This window comes from Strongylocentrotus purpuratus, unplaced genomic scaffold (assembly GCF_000002235.5).
Source record: "Strongylocentrotus purpuratus isolate Spur 01 unplaced genomic scaffold, Spur_5.0 spur5_scaffold_4, whole genome shotgun sequence".
NCBI lineage: Eukaryota > Metazoa > Echinodermata > Echinoidea > Camarodonta > Strongylocentrotidae > Strongylocentrotus > Strongylocentrotus purpuratus.
This window is the reverse complement of record NW_022145610.1, coordinates 33,375,303-33,400,046: the sequence shown is the minus strand read 5'-3', so window position 1 is coordinate 33,400,046 and position 24,744 is coordinate 33,375,303. Positions and strand designations below refer to the sequence as shown.

Genomic DNA, 24,744 nt, shown 5'->3' with positions numbered 1-24,744 from the left:
ACATACATTCATTTTAGTTTAATTATGCACTGTTCATTTTTTTTTCTTATTGTAAAAAGATATAGGTTAACATCGAAATTTTATTAGAGGAAATGAAATGAAGTGTATCAGTAATCAAAATATTTATTTAAACAAAAATTGTGAATATCTTAATAAATGAGGACTGTTAAATATATGTATATCAATAACTACATCTGAAAGACATTTTATGGACTCAATCCAAAATGTGAAATGCATATTAGTTCTATTTTTAACAGATAATCAAATAAAATAATTCAGCATATCAACCTCTGATAAAAGTTAAGACCTCTTCCAAAATCAGTCAGCCTTAAATATTTTAAGCCTCAAAGTAAAAGAAACAATATTCTGCATTTATGACCACAATTCTTCCCCAACTATCATAATTTGTTATTTTTTAGAAAGAGTATGAGTGGATGTTTGATAATTGTTTGAACATGTCCATATTGGGGTGTGTTTCCTTTTGCATGAATAATTGAGGAATCATTTGTAGATACAGGTTTACAAGATTATACACTTACAACATACACAACACTAAAGTATTTGCCTTCTAACATTAAATATAAATACTTGATCAATAAATATTTGAATGAAACTACATATATTCCTAAATCTAAGAAGAATAAACAAAATAATTAATATGATTAATATGTTTCTAAGCCTCTCAAGAGTAAGGCACTCTATCATTAGCACCACTTACATCATGATAATTATACTTCGAAAATACCAGAATGAAGACATATTTGTTTACGTTATAATCAAGATAATTCCCTTATCTCTTTCTAACAGTAATTTGATACTTGTCTTACATGAGCAGAAGTAGGAGTACAAGTAAATGAATTGTTAATGGAGTATGTAAATTTATCGAAATAATTTTGTACTGTCTCTTGTAGTTTGAGTTTGTAGTTTGTAGTATGTTAAGTTGTAGTTGAGATTGTCGTTAAGTTTGTAAAGTGCTTAGGGAACTTTTTTGTTATTAAGCGCTTTTTCAATATTTTTTTAATCATTATTATTATTATATACATTGCATTAAAATCGTTCACGTAACAAGTACACTGATGATGAATTTTCACACATTTTTAAAAACATTTAAGGCATCCAGGAATGTGATTTACAATTAAATCATGTATATTTTTAAGTGATATCGGTCGAGTCCAGCTATTGCAGGAGCACTGTCTCCTGGGGGCGGGGGCTGAAAGTGATTCTACATGAAGTAAATGCAACAGAATAGTGTACCTGATTCTCATTTAACAGCAGTGGTTTAATGGCCATGGTCTACAGGTCTATAAAACTCTCTTATTTATATTGTTTATCTTTCCTTTGGCAGATTTCTTTGTGCTTTAACAAGCAGGGTATTTTCAAGGTTTGTTAAGACTGATTTAAAAATACTTACCATATCACCTGTGATATACTGATTTGATAAATAAAGTTGTAGTACTATAAACCATTGCACTCCAGAGCATCACCAGCTGTCTCACTATGAACATGACTGACAAAGAAAGCGGACAAAATATACAGTTCCTCAGGTAGATAAAGAAACATCCCTTCACTGATATTATGTAAAAATGTGTAGAACAGGTGAATTATGTAAAAATGTGTAGAACAGGTGAATATGCATGTGGCACCTGTTCTACACATTTTTACATAATAGCAATGAAGGGATGTTCCTTTGTCTACCTGAGGAACTGTATATTTTGTCCGCTTTCTTTGTCAGTCATATTCATTGTGTCTAGTTCTCACCTGATCATATCATATTAGATGCTAAATGGCAGAATATATAACTACATAGTTGAAAGACTTGATCATTTGAGATAGAACATTTGAGAAAGATGAGTAGCATTAGAAAAGTACAAATTACTGGAATCGATTTCTAATTCATATTGATTTATATTCATGTAGGTTATTCCATTGCATGCATTGAAGACAATTCTTAAAAATACCTTAGTTGAAATTTCATTGCAATACCAGTTTCTTTTCTTATTCAAAAAGATAAAAATTACTTTCTTATAACAAATATCAAAGTACTTCAAATGTCTGACATACTGACACCCTCACATGAAAAATCATTTTGATTTTGCTTATTGTGTTTTTTCCTAACATTATTTTCACAGCAAAACTTTGAAAATTTGAAAGCAAGAAACAGTGAAAGATCTGTGTTCAACCTAACAGTGAAAGATCTGTGTTCGACATAACAGTGAAAGATCTGTGTTCGACATAACAGTGAAAGATCTGTGTTCAACATACAATTGATGCATCTACATGTATAAGACACTGTGCTATGAATCTATGTGACATGTACAAAATTCTTCACCTTCTCAATAACGAGGGCTCAGAACCCCACATTTCAACAACAACAACAATACTACACATATTTTGATCATTAAAACAGTTGTGATATACATAAACTTTCCATATATCTAAAGAGGAATAAATCTGGAATAAATATTATCATACAGAGAACTATATTTGTTCTATTTCCATACCAAGTGACCTTTCAGAGAAAAAAAATCAGAGATTTAAATGAAAATTTAGGAATTGAGGGAAGTTTGATACCGGTATGCTCATACACAAATATTTCCATATAAAGAAATTAATTAATTTTTGTAAAATATAAAATGCTACCTGTTGTTTATGACAGCATTCAAAATGAATTCTGTCCAGAAACACCTGCATATGTGTAAACTGTCATGATAAGAATATGAAATGTGTGAAGCTTATGAAAACTTTCAATTAGGAAATTATTATAGAACAAAGTTACGATTTATTCAGGTTACTTTGCATAATAATCAGTACAGAGAACTAGGTACCACATTTCATGAGCCATATTTTTTCATATTGATTAGATACTGTATAATGTATATAAAAAAGGCTAAGAGAAACTCTTCATTAATACTGCATTCTCTACAAAAATGGACACATGCTTGTAGTATTTATTTTAAAAAATACAAATTTCTGAATAACCAATGATCTGCAAAGTGGACCTTCCAAGACAGATAATATTTGTTTGTTTTTGCTCATTGAGGTAAATATTCATTTTAAATCACACATAAATCAACTATTGAAAGAATTATGAGGGACTAGTAGATAACAACTATATACTTAGTATCCAGGTTACAATTTATAAAACCTCATTCATGGAATATCATCATTCAAGGTCACTTTCATATTCTGAATTAATTGAATAACACAAATTCTCAAATAAGGCCTGTTTTCATCAGACCGAAGTTGCAAATAATCCAGCTATTTTAACCAGCCTGATTTCAAATTAGCCAGCTAATTCGCGTCTTCATCAGCCCGCAGTTGCAATTAGAGGGATATTTGGTCGAGAAAATATCCAGAGAAATCCTGGTCTTGTTTCCAAAATAGCCCGCTATTCGGGAAATAGCGGCTAATTTGCACCCTTCTTCATCTAATCTGTGAAGATGCAATTTTGAGCTTCGGTAATATATCCCGAGTCTGAAAATAGCGGGTTATTTTGCAACTTCGGTCTGATGATGACAGGCCTATAGTCTCACTACATCATATCATCAGCTGAGAGTCAAAAGGGCATTAAACCGTATGATATGACATTGAGTAACAACCCTTCTGCTTCTATGCCACGATCCTTCAAAATGTCACCAGAATCATACAGTACTTTGCACAACGTAGAGTAAAAAAAAAAAAATTCCAATGTTAAATTGAGTACAAATGCACATTGTTTACAAAGTATGGATAACCCCTTGGAATTACTCCAATTCTACAAGAGCTGACACAACTCTGATCAAGGAATTGTAAGCTGCCTGCAATAAGGCCATTACGGCTTTACATGTCATTGTTAATGGTAGTTACAACCTTATGGCAAGCAGCCCACAAAATAACAGCTCAGACTGGCTTTCTATAGAAAGGTCCAGGCAACATATTGATGACATAGAGATGGAGAATCATCCATTCATGTTTCACAATCTTTCGTTCTTTTCTTACTTCAGTACTGTCTCATGTCGACTTCAAACCTTCTTTCAATCCATTGCTTTATGTCATAAAGTGTCCTCTCCATTCTCTTCCATTCCTTCTACCACTCTTCTTCCATTTTTTTGTTCTTCTTTCCAACGATCTTCATCATGCCCTTTGACATGTAGTATGGTTTCTCTGCACTTCCGTCATGGCGCTCAATGTCTTCCACTAAAAAAACAAAAAATTACAAGCAAAAATTACTTTAAAGCCCGTCTGCACTAGTCTGGCCACGAGGGATTAGACCTCCCTACAAGGTCACTGACAGGTGGTTATCCCATCAACTCAGCTCTCAATTAACATAAGAAATAGGGGATCATGGGGGACCAACGGGCACCGCTTAGGCATTGTTTGCCATATAGAGGGCGCAAGTAGCTACAAGTAGGACAGTCTGGCTTTAATGCCTATGTCTATGCCTATGTTTATCTTTTTATATCTGGTTTTCATCAAACTGGTTTCAAAGTCGAGATGAACATTTAGAATGATGATGATAACTTGATGCTGTAAATGTTTGTTCCAGACTCAGAATTTATATCTGATAAATGGTTGTGTGTAAACAAAAAAAATCCTTCATTCACACATGTCTCTTTCAAACAAGCTGCTTAGGTATTGGTGATTCGAGACTACATTTACCTACATTTACCTTATTCTTAAATAAATTCTTTTTAAACCTTATGATTTAAAGAGTAGTTCAACCCTATCAAAGTTTAAATATTCATGTAAACAGTTCTTGTTTAAACAAATGAAGTGCACTGAGTAGATTTTTTTTTTTTTTTTTTTTTTTCTGTACAATGTTCTGCCTGCGGTGTGTCTGTGTGCATGTGAATGAATGAGGGTGGGTGTATGTTTGTTTTGATAAGTTTTACAATATTTGTTATAATAATTTGCTTGTATGATTACTTTTGTACAGGGCCCCATTCGCACAAGCTTTGCTTTTCTTGGGGTCCTTCCGATTTTGCTGTTAATTTGTTATGTATTTTATTTTGAATTTTAATGGAAAATAAATGAAATGAAACATTTATACACAAGATCAAACATCAACACATACTATACTAAAACATATCTTGGTGGCAACCTCTCTATCCAGGCTACCTATTTACAGTGGTCACTGAAAAAGTCTTCTTCTATGAAGAAATATGTATTGTGGAACCTGTCTAGAAAGGCCACCTGTCTATAGTGGTCTGTTTAGTTTGTTTCTCTGGGTGGAACTAATGGACTATTTGACTGTGCATTACCATTCCCTTGCAGACTTGTGACGGAAGGAAATGAGAATACTTACGGAATGAGAGGAAGAGTGTATCCACAGCCATGTCAAAGACACCAAAGAATGCCTTGGAAATCAGATAGACTCCTATTCCTATGACCTGCAAGAAGAACAGACATAGCACAAATGTGACAGATGATAGAAAGGAGCTCATTGACGCTTCTTCTACTGAGAACCAGGATGTAACTCATGTGCTTATTTATGCAGAGTGGACATCCGATTGGACTCAACAATATATGAAGAGCTTAATTCCAAAAGGAGCTAAATCCAATTTTGATGAAAATTGATTATTGATATATCAGAACATTGTTCACTTAAGTCTTTCAACAAAATTATTTATTTAAATTTTGGGAGCAATTATGAAAAAAAGCACCTTCTAATATCACTTTTCCAAAGACGTCTGTACAAAATTTTGTAAACAATTTCTTTTTTTCTCAGAAGTTACAAAAATGGATTTAGCTCCTTTTGGAATTAAACTCTTCATATATCAAAACAAAAATAATAAAGACACAAACTGGTGATTAATTGTGAACAAGGTCATGATCAGTATCATTAAGTCTGCAAACATACACAAAATATACATATAGGTTTACATCTTTTACTACGATAGAAGATGTCATCCCCTCTATGAAATGACATGTTTTCTTCTATATTTCACAGATATTAAGAATTAAAAGAATGGTGTCTAAAGTTATTCTTTGCTCTGTTCTTTTAATACTTACAATGATTACAACCCAGTAGTAGTTGACTGCCGGAACAGGAAGTACAGCGTTGACCCAGGTCACTTCAAGAGTGAAGTAGAAGAAGGCTCCTACGACGACCAGGGATACAATGAGAAGCTGGCCCAGGAATAGCAAGAAGTCTGTGATCTTGTTCACTACAGCAACTCTATAGAGGGCAACATAAAATTAAAAAAGAACACACACACATTAACCATCCGATGAATCAGTTTAATTCAACTCTAGACCAAACACTATATTGAAATATAACCATGACCATCACTACATACCTGCCAACATTTGAAAGTAAGATTTAGGAATTTCTAGCATGGTATGCCTTCGAAATTAAAAAATCTGTACTCTTTACAGGCGTTCGCACATGCAGCGGCAGTGTAACTGGCAATACGCGGTAAATCAGTACAAATTCGCTGCTCGATAAAGCAGCCATTCAAGGCACGCAGTACGTGAACTATCAAATCGCGGCACATGATAAAACAAGCTAGTTTGGCTAAAAGAAGGGGGGGGGGAAGGAAAAAAAATGAAATTTTGAAAAATCTGAATGTTCCTAATCAGAATGCTCTGGATTATTTGGAATGGTTGGCAGGTATGTCACAACCACATTGCAATTAGGAGCTTCCTCATATCATTAGTGGTTTCCAAATTCAAAGACTTTCCTACTTCATGCTACTTTTCTCACTATCATAAATTGTTTTGTTTTACATACCTGACGATATTCCTCAAGAGCAAGAAGAAGGCTTCTTTAGCAGAGGAACAGAAATTCTTCCCATAAACAGCAACCTGAGGAGAACAACCAAAGAAACAATTTAGAATGAAAAGAAATAAATGCACATACCATCATGAACAAAATGCATATACACATATCTTCCTGTAAACAAAAAACAAAGAACGATGGGAACATTTTCAAAGCTCATATCATCATGAATAAATTATTTGCTTGATTCAAAGACATACCTGTACATCTGGAGGTCATTACTTGAAAAATCAAGAAGTTAGACTTATGATTACTTTGGGTAGTGACTCAGTGATTCACAAATATTCATGTTGTTGTCCTAAAATTATCACATCACAAATTAAAAAATTTACTAATTTTGTTCTCCCTTTTAATCAATTCTCAAGCTGCTCAAATATCCCAAACGTTGCACATGTACATATATAAATGTCAGTCCCATCATGACTACTGTGAGAAGTAACTTTGTTCTATTCCTTCTCTACTACAATGACAAACTATCTGTTATCAGAAGAATTGGGTATTAATTACTAATCATATTCTTACCAGAATATAGGCATTTTTGTTGATGAACTTCATGAATTTTTCCAAACAGTAGAAGCAGCATTTCATACACCTCAGGATAAACTTCGCAACCTTGTTCTCTTTGCCTGTTATCATCAAAAGAATAAAATGATAGAGATAACAAAGAAGACATGAGAGAGAAAGAGAGAGAGAGAGAGGGAGAGAAGATGGAGAGAGAGGATGAGAAGAAAAGAAATGGTGGAGGGAGGGAGCAGGAGGGAAAGGAAGGAAGGGTGAAAGGTTGAGAAAGTAAAAAAGAAAGAGAAAGAGAGAGATTGAGAGATGGAAGAGAACAACGAGAGCATGAGGTAGAGAGAGAGAGAGAGAGAGAGAGATAAAGAGATAAAAAGAGCAACATTTATATATATATTTTTTAGGGAGGAGTAGAGAGATAGATGAGAAATGGACAGCACATAGATGTTTAATAAGTAACTGTCATTTATTCATGCAACAAAATTCAATTAAAATAAACTTGTGTAAAGGTCAATCGAGTCCCTACATGGTACAAGTACATGTACACCACAACACAATATGCACACAACAACTTCAGGGGGATAGATAAAAGCATGATGAAAAAGTTATGTACTGTAATTCTACATTTTGATAATTCTGAGAGATACAGACAAAGTATGGTTTTAAAAAGCGACAACCAAAAGTAAAACACCTTTTATTCCACTTACCTTTGAGTTGGTATTCTGCATATTCGAGTAAGACCCTGATGATCTGAATGATAGCGATGATGAGGGATCCAAACGCGATAGTTCCAAGATGATACCTAATGTATACAGATAAAAAAAATAGAAAATGATCATACAGTACATGTAAGTCTTGGTCAACTGGCTGAATACTCTGAATTCAAAACCCTCTTTTGAGAGCCAGGGGAAGATTATTTCTATGTAAAAGCATATGATTTAATGCCATCTGGCTATCAGCAGGCAATATTTTTATTGTATGTTTTAATAGTATTACCCCTGTAGCTCCAAATCCCCCACTTTTACCTTGATAAGCAATTCTAGTCATAATCAGAGCTTATATACTATTTCATTTCTGGTTACATCTTCAGCATGTATTCACATTCCTATGGTTCAAAATTCCCTTGAGTGCTACTTAAAGGCAGAACCAATATATATTTAAAATTCACATGAGTACAGTAAAATAACCTAACAAACTGTAACACTATTCATATGACCATTTGTAATCCCAATCATTTTCAACTTGAACATTATCACATTGAATCAGGCTGTCATTTCTTATCAATGTGGTCATACATGAAGTCAAATCTGTTGGTGTAATTTTAAAGCCCCACTGTACTACTTGTAACTACTCGCTCCCTCTATATAGAAAACAATGCCTAAGCGGTGCTCGTTGGTCCCCCATGATCCTCTTTTTCTTATGTGAATTGAGAGGTGAGTTGATGAGATAGCCACCTGTCAGTGACCATGCTGGGTGGTCCAATCCCTCCTGGCCAAACTAGTACCGACAGGCTTTAAGAGGTGACAAAAGACTCCTTTGCTCACCTCAAGGATCTGTAGAACGCTCCGCTAAGAGCGAAGAACGGAACATCGTCCTTCTTGTTGAACGCCCAATAGTAGGACGCAAACGCTCCCGCGAGGGTCATGTGACTAAGTCCGATCACGAAGTTGATGAGCCAGAAGAAAACAAAGAGGTTGTAGAGCTGGAGCCATTTGAAGTACTCTGGTAGGCTGTAGTCGATGAAGAGGCAGGAGAGATCGGTGTCGTTGCTTGTCAGGTTGTAGTCTGCTGTAAAGGTCTGGGGAGGATTCAAAGAGAGAGAGAGAGAAAATGAATTTCCGAAAGAGAAAAACCCAATTGTGCAATGAGTAGTGCTGGTCAATGATGGATGTTCTAGTGGCTTGTTTTTGATTTTCTTTGAGACAACATTTGTTTTTATTCTTTGTCACATTTTACTTTGATGATATTGCTATAATTGCTCAATTACAAATTTACAATGTATATATTTTTGCCATTATCATATCATATGGAGGTTTGTGATATTGTTCAATTTAATAAACTAATCATTATAAACTACTTGCCTGTTGTTTTATTTATTCTTTAAGACCAATTTATAAAGAAACAATATCACACAAAAAGATAAATCATTCCTTTCAAATTTGAAAACTTTTTCAAAAGAATTGCTACAAATAATTCAAGTAATACTAATCTTAAGATAAAAAAATAAAGGAAAACACAGAGTGGACCCTGGCCTGTTTTAGTCTTAATCTTAAATAGATAGCTTCTTAACAAATTCATAATGAAATAATTTTGGAACTACTTGACAAACCAAAATTAAAATGGGAATCATATAGAAATCAAAACGTAGAAATCAAACGAATATCATAAATATTCTACAATTCAAGTATGACTATATAATATACTTGGCAAGAGGGTATTATTGGGAAAATTCCTAAAGGCAATTATCTATTAGGAAAGCAATGACTTTCAGCCAGAAACACAATTAGTGTAAAGTAAGATCCTCTAATAAAGATGTTATATTCATAATTGTTGGCTAGTTGTCTTGTGTGATCCAGAAGGCTTTAACTCAATGTATAAATTTATGAGTTACGGTCTTCTGTAACCAAGTAGATGATGTATTTTACAAAGATAGAAATGTGATGACTACCACAACAAAAGAAAATGCTAAGATAAGTGCATAGAAAATGAAGATTTGATGCTTTTTCATCAATGATTTATTAAGGTTTATTTTATTGTAGTCAAGAGCCAGAAAGTCTTTAAAGTGTGCCAATCACCTGAAAAAATAGTTTGTGTATGTAGCTAGAATGTATAAAATCTTTACCTGGTATTCTATAGGTAATCAGTTAAGGAGTATGAAGAAGATACAGGATAACATAAACCCTGCGTTTAGGGCTCCCATAGATAGATGTGTAATAACTAGTCTACAGAACAAGACGTTTTACTGTCCACTGCAATTTTTTTTATCTTTGTAGAAGTAATATTTGAAGCTCAAGAGCAAAATATGTTTTGGTTTTTGTACACTTTAACTTTTTCACATTTTTAAAGAGTTAAAAATGATTTCATTGTGCAAACAAAGTGCAGAAATTGCAGAAACTTTGAGACAAAAGATGAAATTGAAAAGCACACACCTGCATAACATATACCTGAACGGATTCATACTTGTCTAAAACTTATTTAATATACGTATATACATATATAATTAGTTGCTGGAAGTTTCCATACACATACAATTGTGTATACAGTTTACATGGGGAGTTTTCGCCATGCTTTTTTTTATTTTTAGGAAAAGCATTGCATGCAGGCATTTAATTCATTTGTGAATATACTAGCATCTTGTAGCATTATTCTCAATCACAATCTATAGCACAATTAATGTTTGGGTTCTGAGTAAAAAAGAATGCAGAGATAATACTTTTAAAAGAACTTACAAATATTGGCCAGACGTTAAATGCATAATAGATTTTATTCTGTAATTTGGCAAACACACACTAATAAAGCACTACACTATATTGTGTATTTGTATCAGAAGTACTATATGATAGGCTTCTAATATGCACACAAAAAGTCAAACATTTGACTTTAAAAATTTGCTAGTGTGATTATCAAAGCACAACATTTGTGAGAGAAAGAAATGGCATATTTTATGAGAAGAAAAAGTGTAAATTACATAGACTATTATAATGACAAATTGTTGATATTTATTTATATTTTAATCATGAATACATCAAATGATTTTCAGCCAAGTATTTGAGTATTCATTTCATTTCTATTTTGTGTAATAATTATCAATGCTTGTTTCCAAAGCTTTAACATTCTTTTAAACCGTGATTTTGATTTTAAATTGTTGTTTATTTCTCCAACATACAGTATTAACTTATTCTGTTTTTAATCAATGATCACATATTAAATCCCAAATCTAAATATTTACATCGTAAACATTTTACAGTAAGTCCTTTTTTAATATATATTTTTTTATAGTAAACTGAATTGAACCAAATTGATTGAAGGACTTTCAGACTGAAAGTATGAAAAGTAACTAGGGTGCACAAGAAAAAAAAAGCCAGAACAACTAGTTCTGGTCGACGCCACACACAAACAAAAGGTGTGCATTACAAATGATTAAAATTGTTACAGAAACACTTGAAGACAATGTGCATATACCACTCACAATTCATGTTACTATTTGCTCATAATGTAAATCGCTCAAATTTTTTATAAAGCGTCATTATTGCGTGAATAAGTTTGCTTGCATTTCAATAACATTATTTGCTCATAATGTGAATTCTCACAATGTAAATTCTTACAATGTGAATTTTCTCAAGCTTCATACTTATAGCTTTATAATTTTGTGATTAAGATTTAGAGGGATTGCATTTTAGTCTTTAGTACAGAGCAGTTATTATAGATGAAAGGGGTAAGAATAATAAACAAACACACACAGACATAAAGCTTTAGAATCTTAATAAAACATTATCACAAAAGCAATTAGAAGGAAAGATGAGTGTTACAGATTACAACAGAGAAAACATGAAAATGAACTGTTTACATCAGAGCTTGACTCCTCTTGAAAAGTCTGTGGAAAAGAACACATTTTGATATGATGCTAAATTTACTACATGATTTATCACCTGAAGCCAAGGCAACTGATATTTTCACAGTAAACAACAACAACAACACAACAAGAATAATAGTAATGATGATGATGCTGCTATTACTATTACTATTACCAATCTGAGAATCTACACTACATGTATAACAATTCTATATATATTTCATTCATATCTAAACAAGTGGTAAAGCTATCATAATAACAACATAACAACATAATGCACAAAAGTACAAATCTAGTCACTGTAACATGAACTTATTATAAAAGTTGTTTACTTTTGTAGCACAAATCTGTTTGCAGAACAAAAGCAAACTACATGTACAACAAATAATTCAATCATCTTTCATGTGCAGGTTTTTTTTTCATTTAATGTCATAAGATAACAATACCATGTTATCAAGTTAGAAATGGCAACATTATTTTTCAATGATCTCTAAGTACATTTCATAAGCCATGGATCTAGTAGAGTTTGCAGATGGATAATATGCACCAAAACAAACACAGAAATGATAAACTATGTAGATGTCAATTATAATTTAATACTGAAAGAGTAACAATGAAACAAGGACAACATACATGTGCATGTACCAATGAAACACAAGCCAATTGTTTCGCATGGAATGAAAATATACTCTGAAGTTCTAATCAGCTAATGAGCTTGGTGTTTGGACTGCTTAACTTTATCTATTTGGGAAAGGGCAAAAAAGGGAAATCGTTCTCACACTACATTTGGGTACTAAATAAATGGAAAAAGAAGTAGATTGACAATAAATCTATTAAAAATGAAACATTCTTTAAAATCTATGCACACTTTACAAACATCATACACATGAATATGAAATAAATGAATCACTGAAATACACAAATTCATTGCCCACAAGATGTTTTTGTCTATTTTGTTGAACCTTTGAAAGTTCACATCTCAGTTTGATGTCTAGTTGAACACTCAAACAATTAAAAAAAATGCTCTTTTTTTTCCTGCTTCATATCGAAATACACCTGCTACAAAAACCTCAAAGATAAGAGCTTTTCTTTACTTACATCTATATCACAAGAATCCCCAGTGAAATTAGACGTTGTAGCATCAAAGACCTGATACATAGCCTGCTGGGAAGTGGCAAGGTACCTGTGAGATTAGGAGTGTTAAGGAGTTTTTTTTTCTGCCAATAAAACCCAAATTTATGAATCTCTTAAGAAATTTATGAATCCTATTTTTCATTCTCAGCAACATGGTGTGGAAATTAAATGTTATCAAAAAGAATTTAAAAAGCAAATGCTGCTTTTGTATTGTGATAAGTGCTTTTACTGGAAGAAAATGAAATTATACAAGAAAAAGAAAAGGGCATCATGCTTGCTATCTCTCATTACATAATTCTATTACTTCAATGTCTATGAGAACCATCTATGCATTTAAGCTCATGGGAATAAAAAAAACATTCAGGATGGTATTTCACAATGCTGTCATAAGTACAGTTTACAAGCTCCACCTGAAATGGATGTATTAGAATAAAGTTAATAAACATACATTTAAATTGGATGTCTGTCAACTTGAGCTAATGATTGTGTGAAACACCCAGTAGTCGATGGGTGCATGTTACATGTTTGAAAACTTAGTGACACTCTAAAGTTTATTGACAATTAGATTTTTAAATTTAAAAAAAGAAAACAAGTGAATGTCAAAGGATACACTGCTATGCCAACCCAGAGTGCGATGACCCCAGTCTGAAGTAGGAACGGGACGATCGGCCAGAACAGTGTACTCCACATCGAGCTGACAGCCCTGCAAAGACATAGAAAAATAATCATGTTAACTTTTGGTTATCCTCTCTTTAAAAAATAAAACAGAAAGAGAATATGTTATGTATATATAACATCATAAAAAGGACTACCAAAGCAACAACCACAATATTCCCAGAAGATATTGGGCTGGTCATTTCAATATCAGAGCTAAACTGTTTATACATTTGTAGTAGCTTAACAAAATATAAAGAAATAAATACAGAGTAACTGAGATAGTTATGATCTTTTTCACTTATTGGAACCTAACAAGACTGAGTAGATACATGGAAACAGTTAAATAATCTTGAAGCCTTTGGTATATCTAACAAGGTAATCGCTCTTTTTGCAAAGCTTCTGCTGAACTTTGGAACAGACTACCTTTAAATGTCAAAAACTGTCAAACTGTTAACCTATTCAAAACTAGTCTTAAGACACATTTATTCAAAATTGTGTTCAGTGATTAATTCACTCTGTTCACTTTGATGTGTATTCCATTTGTATTGTAATTTGTAGGTTTATTTGCACTTTTTAGTTTTGTTTATTATATGTAATTGTTTATCAGTCTATTTTGTGTGTTATAGCGCTTAGAGACTTCGGTGGTAAGCACTTTATAAGTAACGTTTTTATTATTATTATTATTATCTATCCCTGTATGGCACAGGGAGATTATAAGTGTGTGGCATGCATGTATAAAGAGAGATCTTCACTCGACTGCTTTATACTTACTTGCTAGACTCCGATATGAGCTCAACGGCAATGCGGATACGTGAGCAGAGACAGATCGTCAGCAGGAACAAGATTAGAAACACTACACATAAGATGATTCCTGTCATGAAAAAAAGATTCAAACAAAATCTTTGTCATTGATGAAATTTTCCAACATGAGTTTTAAACGTTTTGTGAAATAATGCATGGAAACTTGTTCAATTCACTGTTTGAAATCACGTGTCTGGATTTTCAACTTGTCCGGACCTACAACATATGGGTATACTAATTACAAGAAATTGTACAGGTAACACATGGTTTATGACACATAGGGTGACAAGTGCTTCACCCTAAATGTGGAACTCCAATCAAACTACTAACTGTGTAGGAGCATACTGTGGTGTACTGGTGAAGGCTCTCATAAGAGAGGCCCTAGGTTCAAACCTAAGCTTGGTGCTTACGACCTTGGACGAGGTGCTCTACCTACAAGTTTTTTTTTCCCTCTCGTCCCAAATGAGCACCAGGCAATGTTGGTGCAATGAAAATAGCAGGGCCCTCATGGAAAGCAGTATTGAAACTGAAGTCCATCCTTGGACATTTGATGACCTGGATCCTGTTTCATAAAACTTGTTATTAATAACAAGTTACAATAGATGTTACAAGCTATTGAAAACATGGCTTTTGATTAGCTGAGAGCAAATTTGTTACATACAAAGTTATCATTTGTTATTAATAACAACTTTTATGAAACAGGACCCTGATACATCCCCCCCTTTTTTTTCTTTAAAGAGTTAAACCTTACAGATAATAATCCTAGTCTGCTGTCTAAAATAAGTATCATGAGTGGTTGTAAACTGAAGGGTAGTATCATCCACTGGTCCTGGAACCTTGCACATCCCCTCCCTCTTACTCTCATACCAATCACTTCTTTCAAATTCCATCCACCATGAAGACCTTGCCCCTCCTCTAAAAGCCAGACCTGCAATACCCAACTATATCAGATCATTAAAAGGGTAAGACTGGTGATGGAGAAAGATCTAAGCAGCAGCCTCTGGTGTGTGGACCTGCCCCATTGGCAGAACACCAGAGAGAGATCAGGGGTGTTTCACAAAGATCCTGAGTCAAACTTAACTCTAAGTTGGACTTAAAAATTATGGAGAGCCATTTGTAGCCTTTAAAAAAACAAATATTAAAGACCAAAAATTCAAATATTTTAGACTTTTTATGAATTCCACATCAAGAACACATAATCTTCTCGATAATAGAAAATATGAATGATTTGAATCAACATTTTATGCCTTTTAAAGTAACTTTTACAACATATTTTCATAGATGCTAATGGCTTTCCATAATTGTTAAGTCTAACTTTAATAGGGATAAGAGATCCTAAGTTCAATTTAGGATCTTAGTGAAACACACCCAGACCAGCATGTATATGTATGCTCACCTATGATGAGCCATGTCTGCTGCAGTCTTGTGTAGCTGGAAAGGTTGGTTGTAAACTCAAAAGTGATTGAGTCCATTGATCCAGCGACACCCTGTAAATCTAGGTATTGCTGGACACAACAATATATTCCTAGAGGGAACAAAATGTGTGGATCCATGAGATATACATGTATACATACGGACAGGACTATTTCCTGCATGCTTATATAATGTGTAAGTAATGGCTATAATAGAAATATTGAACTTTTGAAAAAATTGCCCATTTGCACACAAAAATAGTGATCATGAATTTTACTCCGCATTGCCAATTTAGATTCTCCAATGATTATTTTGTATTGAACCGCTTTTATTCATCAACAGCACAATGAACTAAAACAGAAATAAACTGAAATTTTCCAGTGAATTTTCACTTTCTGCTCATGTAGAGATTGTAAGTCAGAGCATTCTGGATCAAAAGTCTGAAAAACATCACTAACAGGTGACACTAAATGCTATTAAGGAACACCACTGTCTTTAGTTTTAGTAGCATGTTATCTCTATGCCTCACTTCTTTTTTCTAATTGCCTACTCTTTGTATTATGACTGTAATCTCCTATCTTTGTCATGTAAAGTACTGTCTTGTCCCGTTCTTGTCTCTGTTAGCACCCCCCCCCCTTTCCCCTATTTTGTAGTTCCTTTTATAGTTACGGACTTGTTAATTTAATAACTCATTATTCCTAAGTATCATTTGAGGTGTTCACACTTGTACAACCTTTGCTTTTTAGTGGACCCCACCGTTTCCAATATGTATTCCTAAATTGATGTAAATGTTTATAATTGATTTGTAAAGTTTTGTTGGAAACATATATAAATCTTGGTGCCAAAGTATAAGAGGCATGGAGGATGTCTTACCTGCAGCCAGTACAGCATGAAGACATAGAATGCTTCCCCAGACCATCACACCAGCTATCCATCTCATGATAAAACACCAGATCATTGATAGGACCATTCCAATACCAAGACCACTGGAAAAATTTTTTTTTTTAGAACATATGTAAAAGTAAGAAAGTTTGGCTTATGCATTTTCTAGGCCTTTGATTACATCTTGAGCTGCAAGCACTTACAACCTGAACAAAGCAATTGCTTATATATCTATCACCATACAAAGATACACAACAAAATGGCTGATAATTAATAATAATAATGGTATCTTATATAGCGCTCATGTCCGTCACGTTGTGACACTCTTGGCGCTTCACCATTACTACCCCGCTGGCAGCCAATAATGTAGCGCTCTGGCATATCAGGTACCCATTAACACCTGGGTCGAGAGTGGATTAATGTCTTGGCAAAGGATCTTAATGCCGGGGTGGGATTCGAACCCTTGACCCTTGGATGGAGAGTCAGGTGAATGAACTACTATACCATGATACCTCCACACCTCTACTTGCCAGTATCTCAATCATAATGAAGTATCCTTCTATATATCAGATATGTCACTGAACAGGTCTTGATTAGAATGAGATAAAACAACAGATTAAGATTACTTACATGAGGATGATGTGCCACGAGTTGACAAAGTCCTCGTAAACCACTTCCAGGACACTGGCTAAGTTGAGGAATTTGTCTACAGCTCTGTAATATGAAAACAGACAGTGGATTAGAGATTGTCAATGGGCCAATTCGCAGATACAGTCAAACCTGCTTTAGCGACCACCTGTACAAAAAGACCACATATCTACAAGGACCACATTTTTTTGTTTCCATTGAAAATGGTTTCTCATTGAATCCTGTACTAAAGGAACCTGTACATAAAGACCACCTGCCTATACAGACCACTTTCTGTGTTTCCCTTGGGCGGTCGCTATAGACAGGTTTGACTGTACACAAAAATTGCCCCAACCCCATGTAAAGGCCCAGTAGTCAATAATTATAATATGTCTTGTTTACCCAGGGTAGCCTCATCGGTATACATACTGTGCTCCATGAGGGCCCTGCAATCATATTATTACCCTGGCTTTAGCCAAGCTACCATGAGAAGGCGCTCACGCATTCCACCATGTAACACAGCTGATTTTACTTTGTGTACATTTATGCATTAAAAAAATTAAAGCGGAGATCAATGAAACACTGGAATAAAAAATTAAAAAAACATGTATTAAAAGATCATAAATAGGCTTACGATGAAAAAACGCTGGTGACATTATCATTATCGATGAGAGTTCCACCAAGAGTCTGCAAGTTTGTCAAACCGGTGGTGAAGATGTCCGCTAATGAGGCATTCTCTGCAACAAGGAATGCTGGGACACATCGATCAGCATCTAAATTAATGCAACATAAAACAGGCACATTAATGATTAAGTTACATCATTAAACAACCAGTGGTACCTTTAGCGAATGCAACATAAAACAGGCACATCAATGATACATCGTTCAACAACCAGTGGTACATGTGTATGTGCATGATTATTTACTTGAGATGAACTAGTGTGCTTGTTACAGTTTACCCTAATTGCATTTTAATGCAATATACTGGTGTCATTCATATTCTTTTCATATTATACCGGTATACATATATAATTGGTAAACAAAAAATCACATACATTATTTTATAATATGAACCATCAAAAAAACAAATCTACTTACAATTGGTACTTGGCAAGTAGTATGTAGCACACTTTCTATGTTCAAAGATCTTTGCAAGGTTCTGCAAGCATGAAAATGGAAAAAAATCAAAATGTCACATACAATTCTATTTCATCTAATATGAAATGATTGAATGAAATAAATCCATGTTATGTAGAAAATATTTCCGACAAAACACTTTAATAGTCTGAGTGATATTTTCATTCTTTCTGCATGCTGCCCTCTCAAGTTTATTTTGATCAAAATAAACTATGCATTATCAATTTGGGGGTTGTTTCACGAAACAAACTCCATGACAGTAGTATCTTTATTCACAACTTACAGAGATGTCAGGATGCGGATATCCTGTTTCACAAAACCATGATAAGCGACAAATTCAAGATTTTTGAAACTATCGGCTAAAAACATAGGGTGATATTCCGATAGCGCGTACTAAGTCTGGCTTAACTTAGTCCACACTTTTATGGAATGCCTGTTGCCAACTCATTTACCCTGTACAGATTATTTTAATCCTGCAATAAAAAGTGTCCAAAAAATTAATTTTGCAATGAAATTGGAAGAAAAAGACAATATGAGTATGAACTGAATTTCAACAAAGTCTTTGGTAGATTTTCTTTGTCATGAATATGAAGGGGGAAGATAAACCTAGCATTCCATAGAAGTGTGAACTGAAATTCTTGTTTAGTCTGGACTTATTCGCGGCTTAACTTCTGAGAATACCACCCAATGTCTTTGTCACGACCAATCAGATTTTATCCTGAGTTACCAATAAAGATTATGAGGCTTAATTTCACTCAAACTGATTGAAAAAGTAGAAAATCTAAGAGGGTGGTAGCACAAATCATTCAAACATTCAATTTGCATGAAAACCTGCGTTACTAAGGACATCTAACAATTATAAATTTGAGGAAACTACAGGTTGTATTTTAAACAAGCAAATAGAAATTTACAAGTAAGAAGAGGATACCATAACTCATACCTGGTTCCATTTTTATATGAGAAAATTTGTCTGTATTAGAAACTGTTCCATCTTCGGCAAGTAGACCGATGTATGTACAAACAATATTTACTTGTTAAGGAATTGAAATGTTATAGGAATAGTGTGTATACTTGTATAATGTTTTTACATTACGCCATTAGAATTCATCATCATCATCATCGTCATCACCATGTCATCATCATCATCATCATCACTATCATCAACACTTTCATCACCACCACCACCACCACCACCTATCATCATCATCATCCTCATCATCCTTATCATCATAACTACCATCATTGGCTGTACTTACCTGATAATAAGGCCCACTTGCATCATTAAACTCCGCCTCTGGATCAAATCCAGGCAAACATATGAACTCATCCCACATGTTGAGGTCCAGTTCCAGTTCATCAATAAATTTTTGTGCATCTTGAAGTAATAGGGTGTAAGGTGCAAACGTATTTTGGGGGCATTCTGACATACAAATCTGTAAAAGAAGAACAAAATAATAATAAGTAATGAAAGATGGTTCAGCAGTGTCCTACATCATTAAATGTGACAGTAACTGACTGTGATAATGTATTTTTAAAGAATTTTTACAATTGAAGTATACTTTACTTTTTGAATGAAATAAAATTATTACTAGAAAGCTTATAACATCCATACTAATGCTTGTAATTAAAAAAAAAAAAAAAGTCCAAGAGAGAGAGAGAGAGAGAGAGAGAGGGGGGGGGGGGGATTCATTCATGTTTCATTTGAAGCAGAAATTCTTGATTCTGTACACAACATGATGGACATGTGCGCTATACAAGGAGCCAACATTTTAATTATTATTAAATTAGGATAAAAAATAGAATCAATACAGCGATGTCCTTTCACAACTGAATGAGGATAAAATCTGAAAGTCTGAATGACAAATTACAGATAAGCATGAGAGATGTGTTTTTATTTTACATATTGTATATCTTGTTATCTTAAAGGGTTGGCGTCTTTACAAGTTTTGTTTCCTGTTTGGCCACTGCCTTCCTCACTTTTTAAAATTGATCTTACATATTTTCATACATTTGTCTGTTTATATATGTATTTTTATCTGTTGATCTCTTGAGAAGAAATAAATGAAACTGAAACTGAGAGAAGAAATCTTTACCTTTGGAGTAGGGCAACCAAAATTGAGCACCGTCGTCGTGATGCTGCTGAAACATTCTAACAGATCAAAGTAGAACAGGTAGCTGGCATTCCTGAAAGATAACAATGTGCAAGTATGTTAACTGAGTTTTGTTGAAATTGCACTCCATAATCACAATGAGAATATACATGTAGTAAGGGGGTGTAATAAGTTTATTTGCATGAAAGCAGAACTTAAGGGCACGTTTATCGGGGCTTGCCACTAGATATGTACATATCGTACCCACTATCGAATCCCACTAAACGATCGTGATTTGCGGGATGTCGCGTTTATCGACTCTTTACGATTCACAATAAAGGCCTTGTCTCTTCGCAGCTGCTCAGCACTATTTCTCTGAACCGGAAACTAGCCTGAGAATTCCTATTTGTATGTGAGGTTCAAAACAGCTTTGCGTTTATAGATCTCTCAGAAACGTGATTCTGGCTGTATGTCACATTCAAAACACACCTTTTTGCATCTTTAGATATGCCCATATCTAAAGCCCTTTAAAAAAGGCTTTGCGTTTATCACCTTCTATATTTGCCTGAAAGACGTTTGAGAAACCTGATTCTAGCCAAAATTTGGTCGATAAACGCAACCTATGAGAAACAGAACGGCGAAATTTAAAAATAAATGTGAGCAATAATAAGGAATTGAATAATACAATAATATTTTTCTCATAACACACATTTCCACCATGCAAGGTGTTCAAGGCCCTCCAATATCAATACATTGGCTGCCTTTTTACGGTACTCACAGCATATAAATTTTTGGAAATTGAGATCACTAAAGCTTAACGAATCTCAAATTTGCAATTGGGTCAGTGGATTTGACGTAGTCATGGACAATTCCCCGTTTGTCATGTACAAAAAAGATTATGACTTTCTGTTTTTCCCTAAAGTGCCTTCTTCCTCGGGGCACTTCTAAAATTATAACATGGATAGCGTATTATTTAAGGTCCTCAAAAAACAAAAGATGCTCTTGAGTCATACATTTTGAAAACATTGATGTTTTAGTCATATACCGGTAGTGTGTTGGAACAAATAAGAAAGTTGTCCAGCACCACATCACAGTGACATTACCAGTTCATCCAATTTTAAGTTCCCCTAAGTGACGTGATTACAATGTTGAAAACGTATAACTTTCGTAATTTTTGTTCGATTTCTTTCAAACTTTTACTCCAGTCTACTTCTCTGGTTTTCTGCTTTTGTTAGAAATAGTTTGTTTTCAAGGTTGGATTAAGGGTTACAGACAAACTAGCTCCCTGCCATTGCGTACTTACTTCACATTTTCATCAATTCCACAGACTTGTCCAAAGGAATCTGTAGGGTGAATCAGCCTCATGGGATCGCCATACATCCAGCCTGTACGGAAATAAATGGATACAAATTGATTTAATTTGATTTGAATTGATTGCTATGATTTGATTTGCTTGCTATGTTTTGATTTGATTTGAATGCTATGTTTTGATTTGATTTGAATGCTATGTTATTATTTGATTTGAATGCTAAGTTTTGATTTGATTTGAATGCTATGTTATTATTTGATTTGAATGCTAAGTTTTGATTTGATTTGAAATGCTATGTTATTATTTGATTTGAATGCTATGTTTTGATTTGATTGTTAATTTGTCATCTATCTCATCTGTAGGGGATTCAATGAATATGAAATGATATTACCTATTTTAATTTGATTGGAATGGATTTAGTATGCAGCCTCATATGATAACAACACATCCACCCCGGAGAGAATGCAATGAAGAGATAAATAACGACTTAACACTTTGATTCCTTTTTTCGCTTCTCTGCACGGTTGCTGGTTTGCCACATGTGCACTTTTGCCCAAAACTATAGGCATCAACAGTTACTGACAGAAGGATTACTTTGTGCAGCACAATAGCTTTACAAAATGTCTGATTTCCGAGCTTAAATTACCTGACAACCTTTTTAAAACTGGTACAGATAAATCTTGCACTAAAAAAAAATGTCTTCAAATAATTAAGCCTGCTATCCAGTCTATCCCATGACAAATACAATGTGGCACAGGGAGATTATTTGGGAGAAGGAATGGGAAAGAAATATATGTAGGACCAGAGAGATCCATTCCAAGAGAAGGCAGCAGATGTCAAAAAACGATTTTATTATTAAACATTTGTGAATTTATGGGCTTTTTGCTGATTTATGGTATATCAGTATCAATGAAGCATGATAATCTTATGCCATGTCTTCCTATTTATAATGTTTACATTTATCAATCCTCAAAAAAAAAAACTTTTATCTTTTCAACCACCTTTATATTACGGTTTAAATATCTTTTAACTTATTCATGCTTCAGTTCAACTCAATTTCATGCTCAATTTGGAAAACTTGATGAAGAAAAACATTTCAAAACACCACCCTCATCCATATTATTGAGAGTAGATGAATACATTCATCAGTGTGGTTAATTTACCATAAATCCCGGAGTGTGAAAATAAGAGATGTGGCAACTCATTTTCTTTTTTCTCATTCTGTCCATTTTCTAAAGCTAGGGATTTTGTAACATCCAGCTAGCTATCTATGTATATCTCCCTCTCTCTCTCTCCCTCCCCCTCTCTTTCTCTCTTTCTCCCTCCCTTATTCTCTCTCTCTCTCTCTCTCTCTACTCTACTCTCTCCCTTTCTCTCCTTGCCTTTCTCATGTTGACCTCTCTCTTCTTCCCCTTTGATATCTTCAATTGTCTGTTCCATTTCTCTAGTTCTCCTATATTCATCTCCTTGTATTTATACCTTCTTTCAAGTGCAATGGTTCTCTCCCCCCCCCCCCTCTCTCTCTCTCTCCCCCTCTCTCTCTCTCTCTCTCTCTCTCTCTCTCTCTCTCTCTCTCTCTAACTTCCTTCTTTTACTGTATGTATTTGAGAGTTTATGTTTATGTGAGGTTTGTATGTACTTTGGTATACTGTTATACTGAAAGTATTTATTCTGTACATTGTTTGATATGCCAGTGGAGGTGATTTTGGGTGTTTTTGATGGATCATTTAATATATCATAATCATAATCTGAATTATAATCATACTCTGAAACTATCTTACCCAATACTCCAACACCAATCATGCCGCCCACGGCCACAATGAAGAGAATACAACAGATCACATCTGTGCAGCTCCTACGGACAAAACATGAAAAAGAAGTTCAGATAAGACAAGATTCATTGTAAGGAAGCCATACAAGAAAACATCCTCTTGAGATATTAATGATAATATAATAAATATTGAAGAAACTACTTTTATAATACACACAAAAAGATGTTCAAGATGTCTACCAAGTACAATATTACCTTAGCAATAGCGAAGTTGAATGAAGTTTTATATACCAAACACCTAATTCTTACAGTAACACATAATGTAAGTTACGAGTGATAAAAGTCAAATGAAGGAAATGAAACATATTCCACAACATATTTGTCATATTATAAGAGATACCTTTTCTCCTCTAAATGAATAAAAAGTGGTGACTATTTTCATTGATTTCATTCATTATGAAACACCTCAACATTCAGGTTACTTCTTTAGTAGTCTAAAATAGATTGGTACACCCTTTTTCCCTTGACACTTAAAAAACCTTAGAACAGTTTAATAACAAGCTAGTAAAAGGGTTAGCCTGCATGAGAAAGTTGCTAAATATACTTGAATAGTAGGTCCATGCTTGAACACACCTTCATGATCACCTTAACTTGACCTTATATACTGTTTTCACACTGGCAATATTTTGCTTAACCCCGTACTATAGGTGGGGTTAAAGGGTATCTTAACCCCACCTATAGTCCGGGGTTAAGCTTATTCCACTTTCTTTTCACACTGGCAAAATGTTTCTTAACCCTGTACTATAGGTGGGGTTAAAGGGGGGGTTTTAGCCCCACCTATGGTACGGGGTTAAGCTTATTCCACTTTCTTTTCCCGCACTATAGGTGGGGTTAAGCCTATTCCACTTTCTGTTCAGACTCGTATTTACCAAAGTGGGCTAACCCTACCTATAGTACGGGGTTAACTAACCCTGCAAAATAGCAGGGCTAACCTCGCAATTGTGGTGCTAACTCCTGCTAACTCCGCAATTGCGGTGCCAAGCAAATGAACGAGAACAGAAACGAAAAAATAGTCCG

At 34.2% G+C, this 24,744-nt stretch overlaps 1 protein-coding gene across 2 annotated transcripts in view; it reads right to left on the bottom strand.

Moving 5' to 3' along the window:
• Positions 1-3,833: 3,833 nt before the first annotated feature.
• Positions 3,834-24,744, bottom strand: part of LOC588147 (choline transporter-like protein 2) — a 40,090-nt gene continuing 19,179 nt past the window's right edge. Inside the window, exons 3-22 of one of the 2 annotated variants that reach the window (XM_030997007.1) lie at positions 23,678-23,751; positions 21,891-21,972; positions 20,591-20,681; positions 19,754-19,930; positions 18,459-18,519; positions 17,995-18,133; positions 17,364-17,447; positions 16,725-16,837; positions 15,835-15,963; positions 14,409-14,508; positions 13,591-13,683; positions 12,945-13,029; positions 11,841-11,867; positions 8,818-9,071; positions 7,981-8,075; positions 7,283-7,386; positions 6,713-6,786; positions 5,992-6,157; positions 5,285-5,369; positions 3,834-4,176 (exon numbers count right to left, since the gene is read on the bottom strand). In XM_030997007.1, the coding sequence (XP_030852867.1) occupies positions 4,067-4,176; positions 5,285-5,369; positions 5,992-6,157; positions 6,713-6,786; positions 7,283-7,386; positions 7,981-8,075; positions 8,818-9,071; positions 11,841-11,867; positions 12,945-13,029; positions 13,591-13,683; positions 14,409-14,508; positions 15,835-15,963; positions 16,725-16,837; positions 17,364-17,447; positions 17,995-18,133; positions 18,459-18,519; positions 19,754-19,930; positions 20,591-20,681; positions 21,891-21,972; positions 23,678-23,751 (2,143 nt within the window). In that variant the 3' untranslated portion in view covers positions 3,834-4,066. The remainder of the gene's footprint in view (positions 4,177-5,284; positions 5,370-5,991; positions 6,158-6,712; positions 6,787-7,282; positions 7,387-7,980; positions 8,076-8,817; positions 9,072-11,840; positions 11,868-12,944; positions 13,030-13,590; positions 13,684-14,408; positions 14,509-15,834; positions 15,964-16,724; positions 16,838-17,363; positions 17,448-17,994; positions 18,134-18,458; positions 18,520-19,753; positions 19,931-20,590; positions 20,682-21,890; positions 21,973-23,677; positions 23,752-24,744) is intronic. The other variant, XM_030997008.1, reaches the window with a different exon arrangement.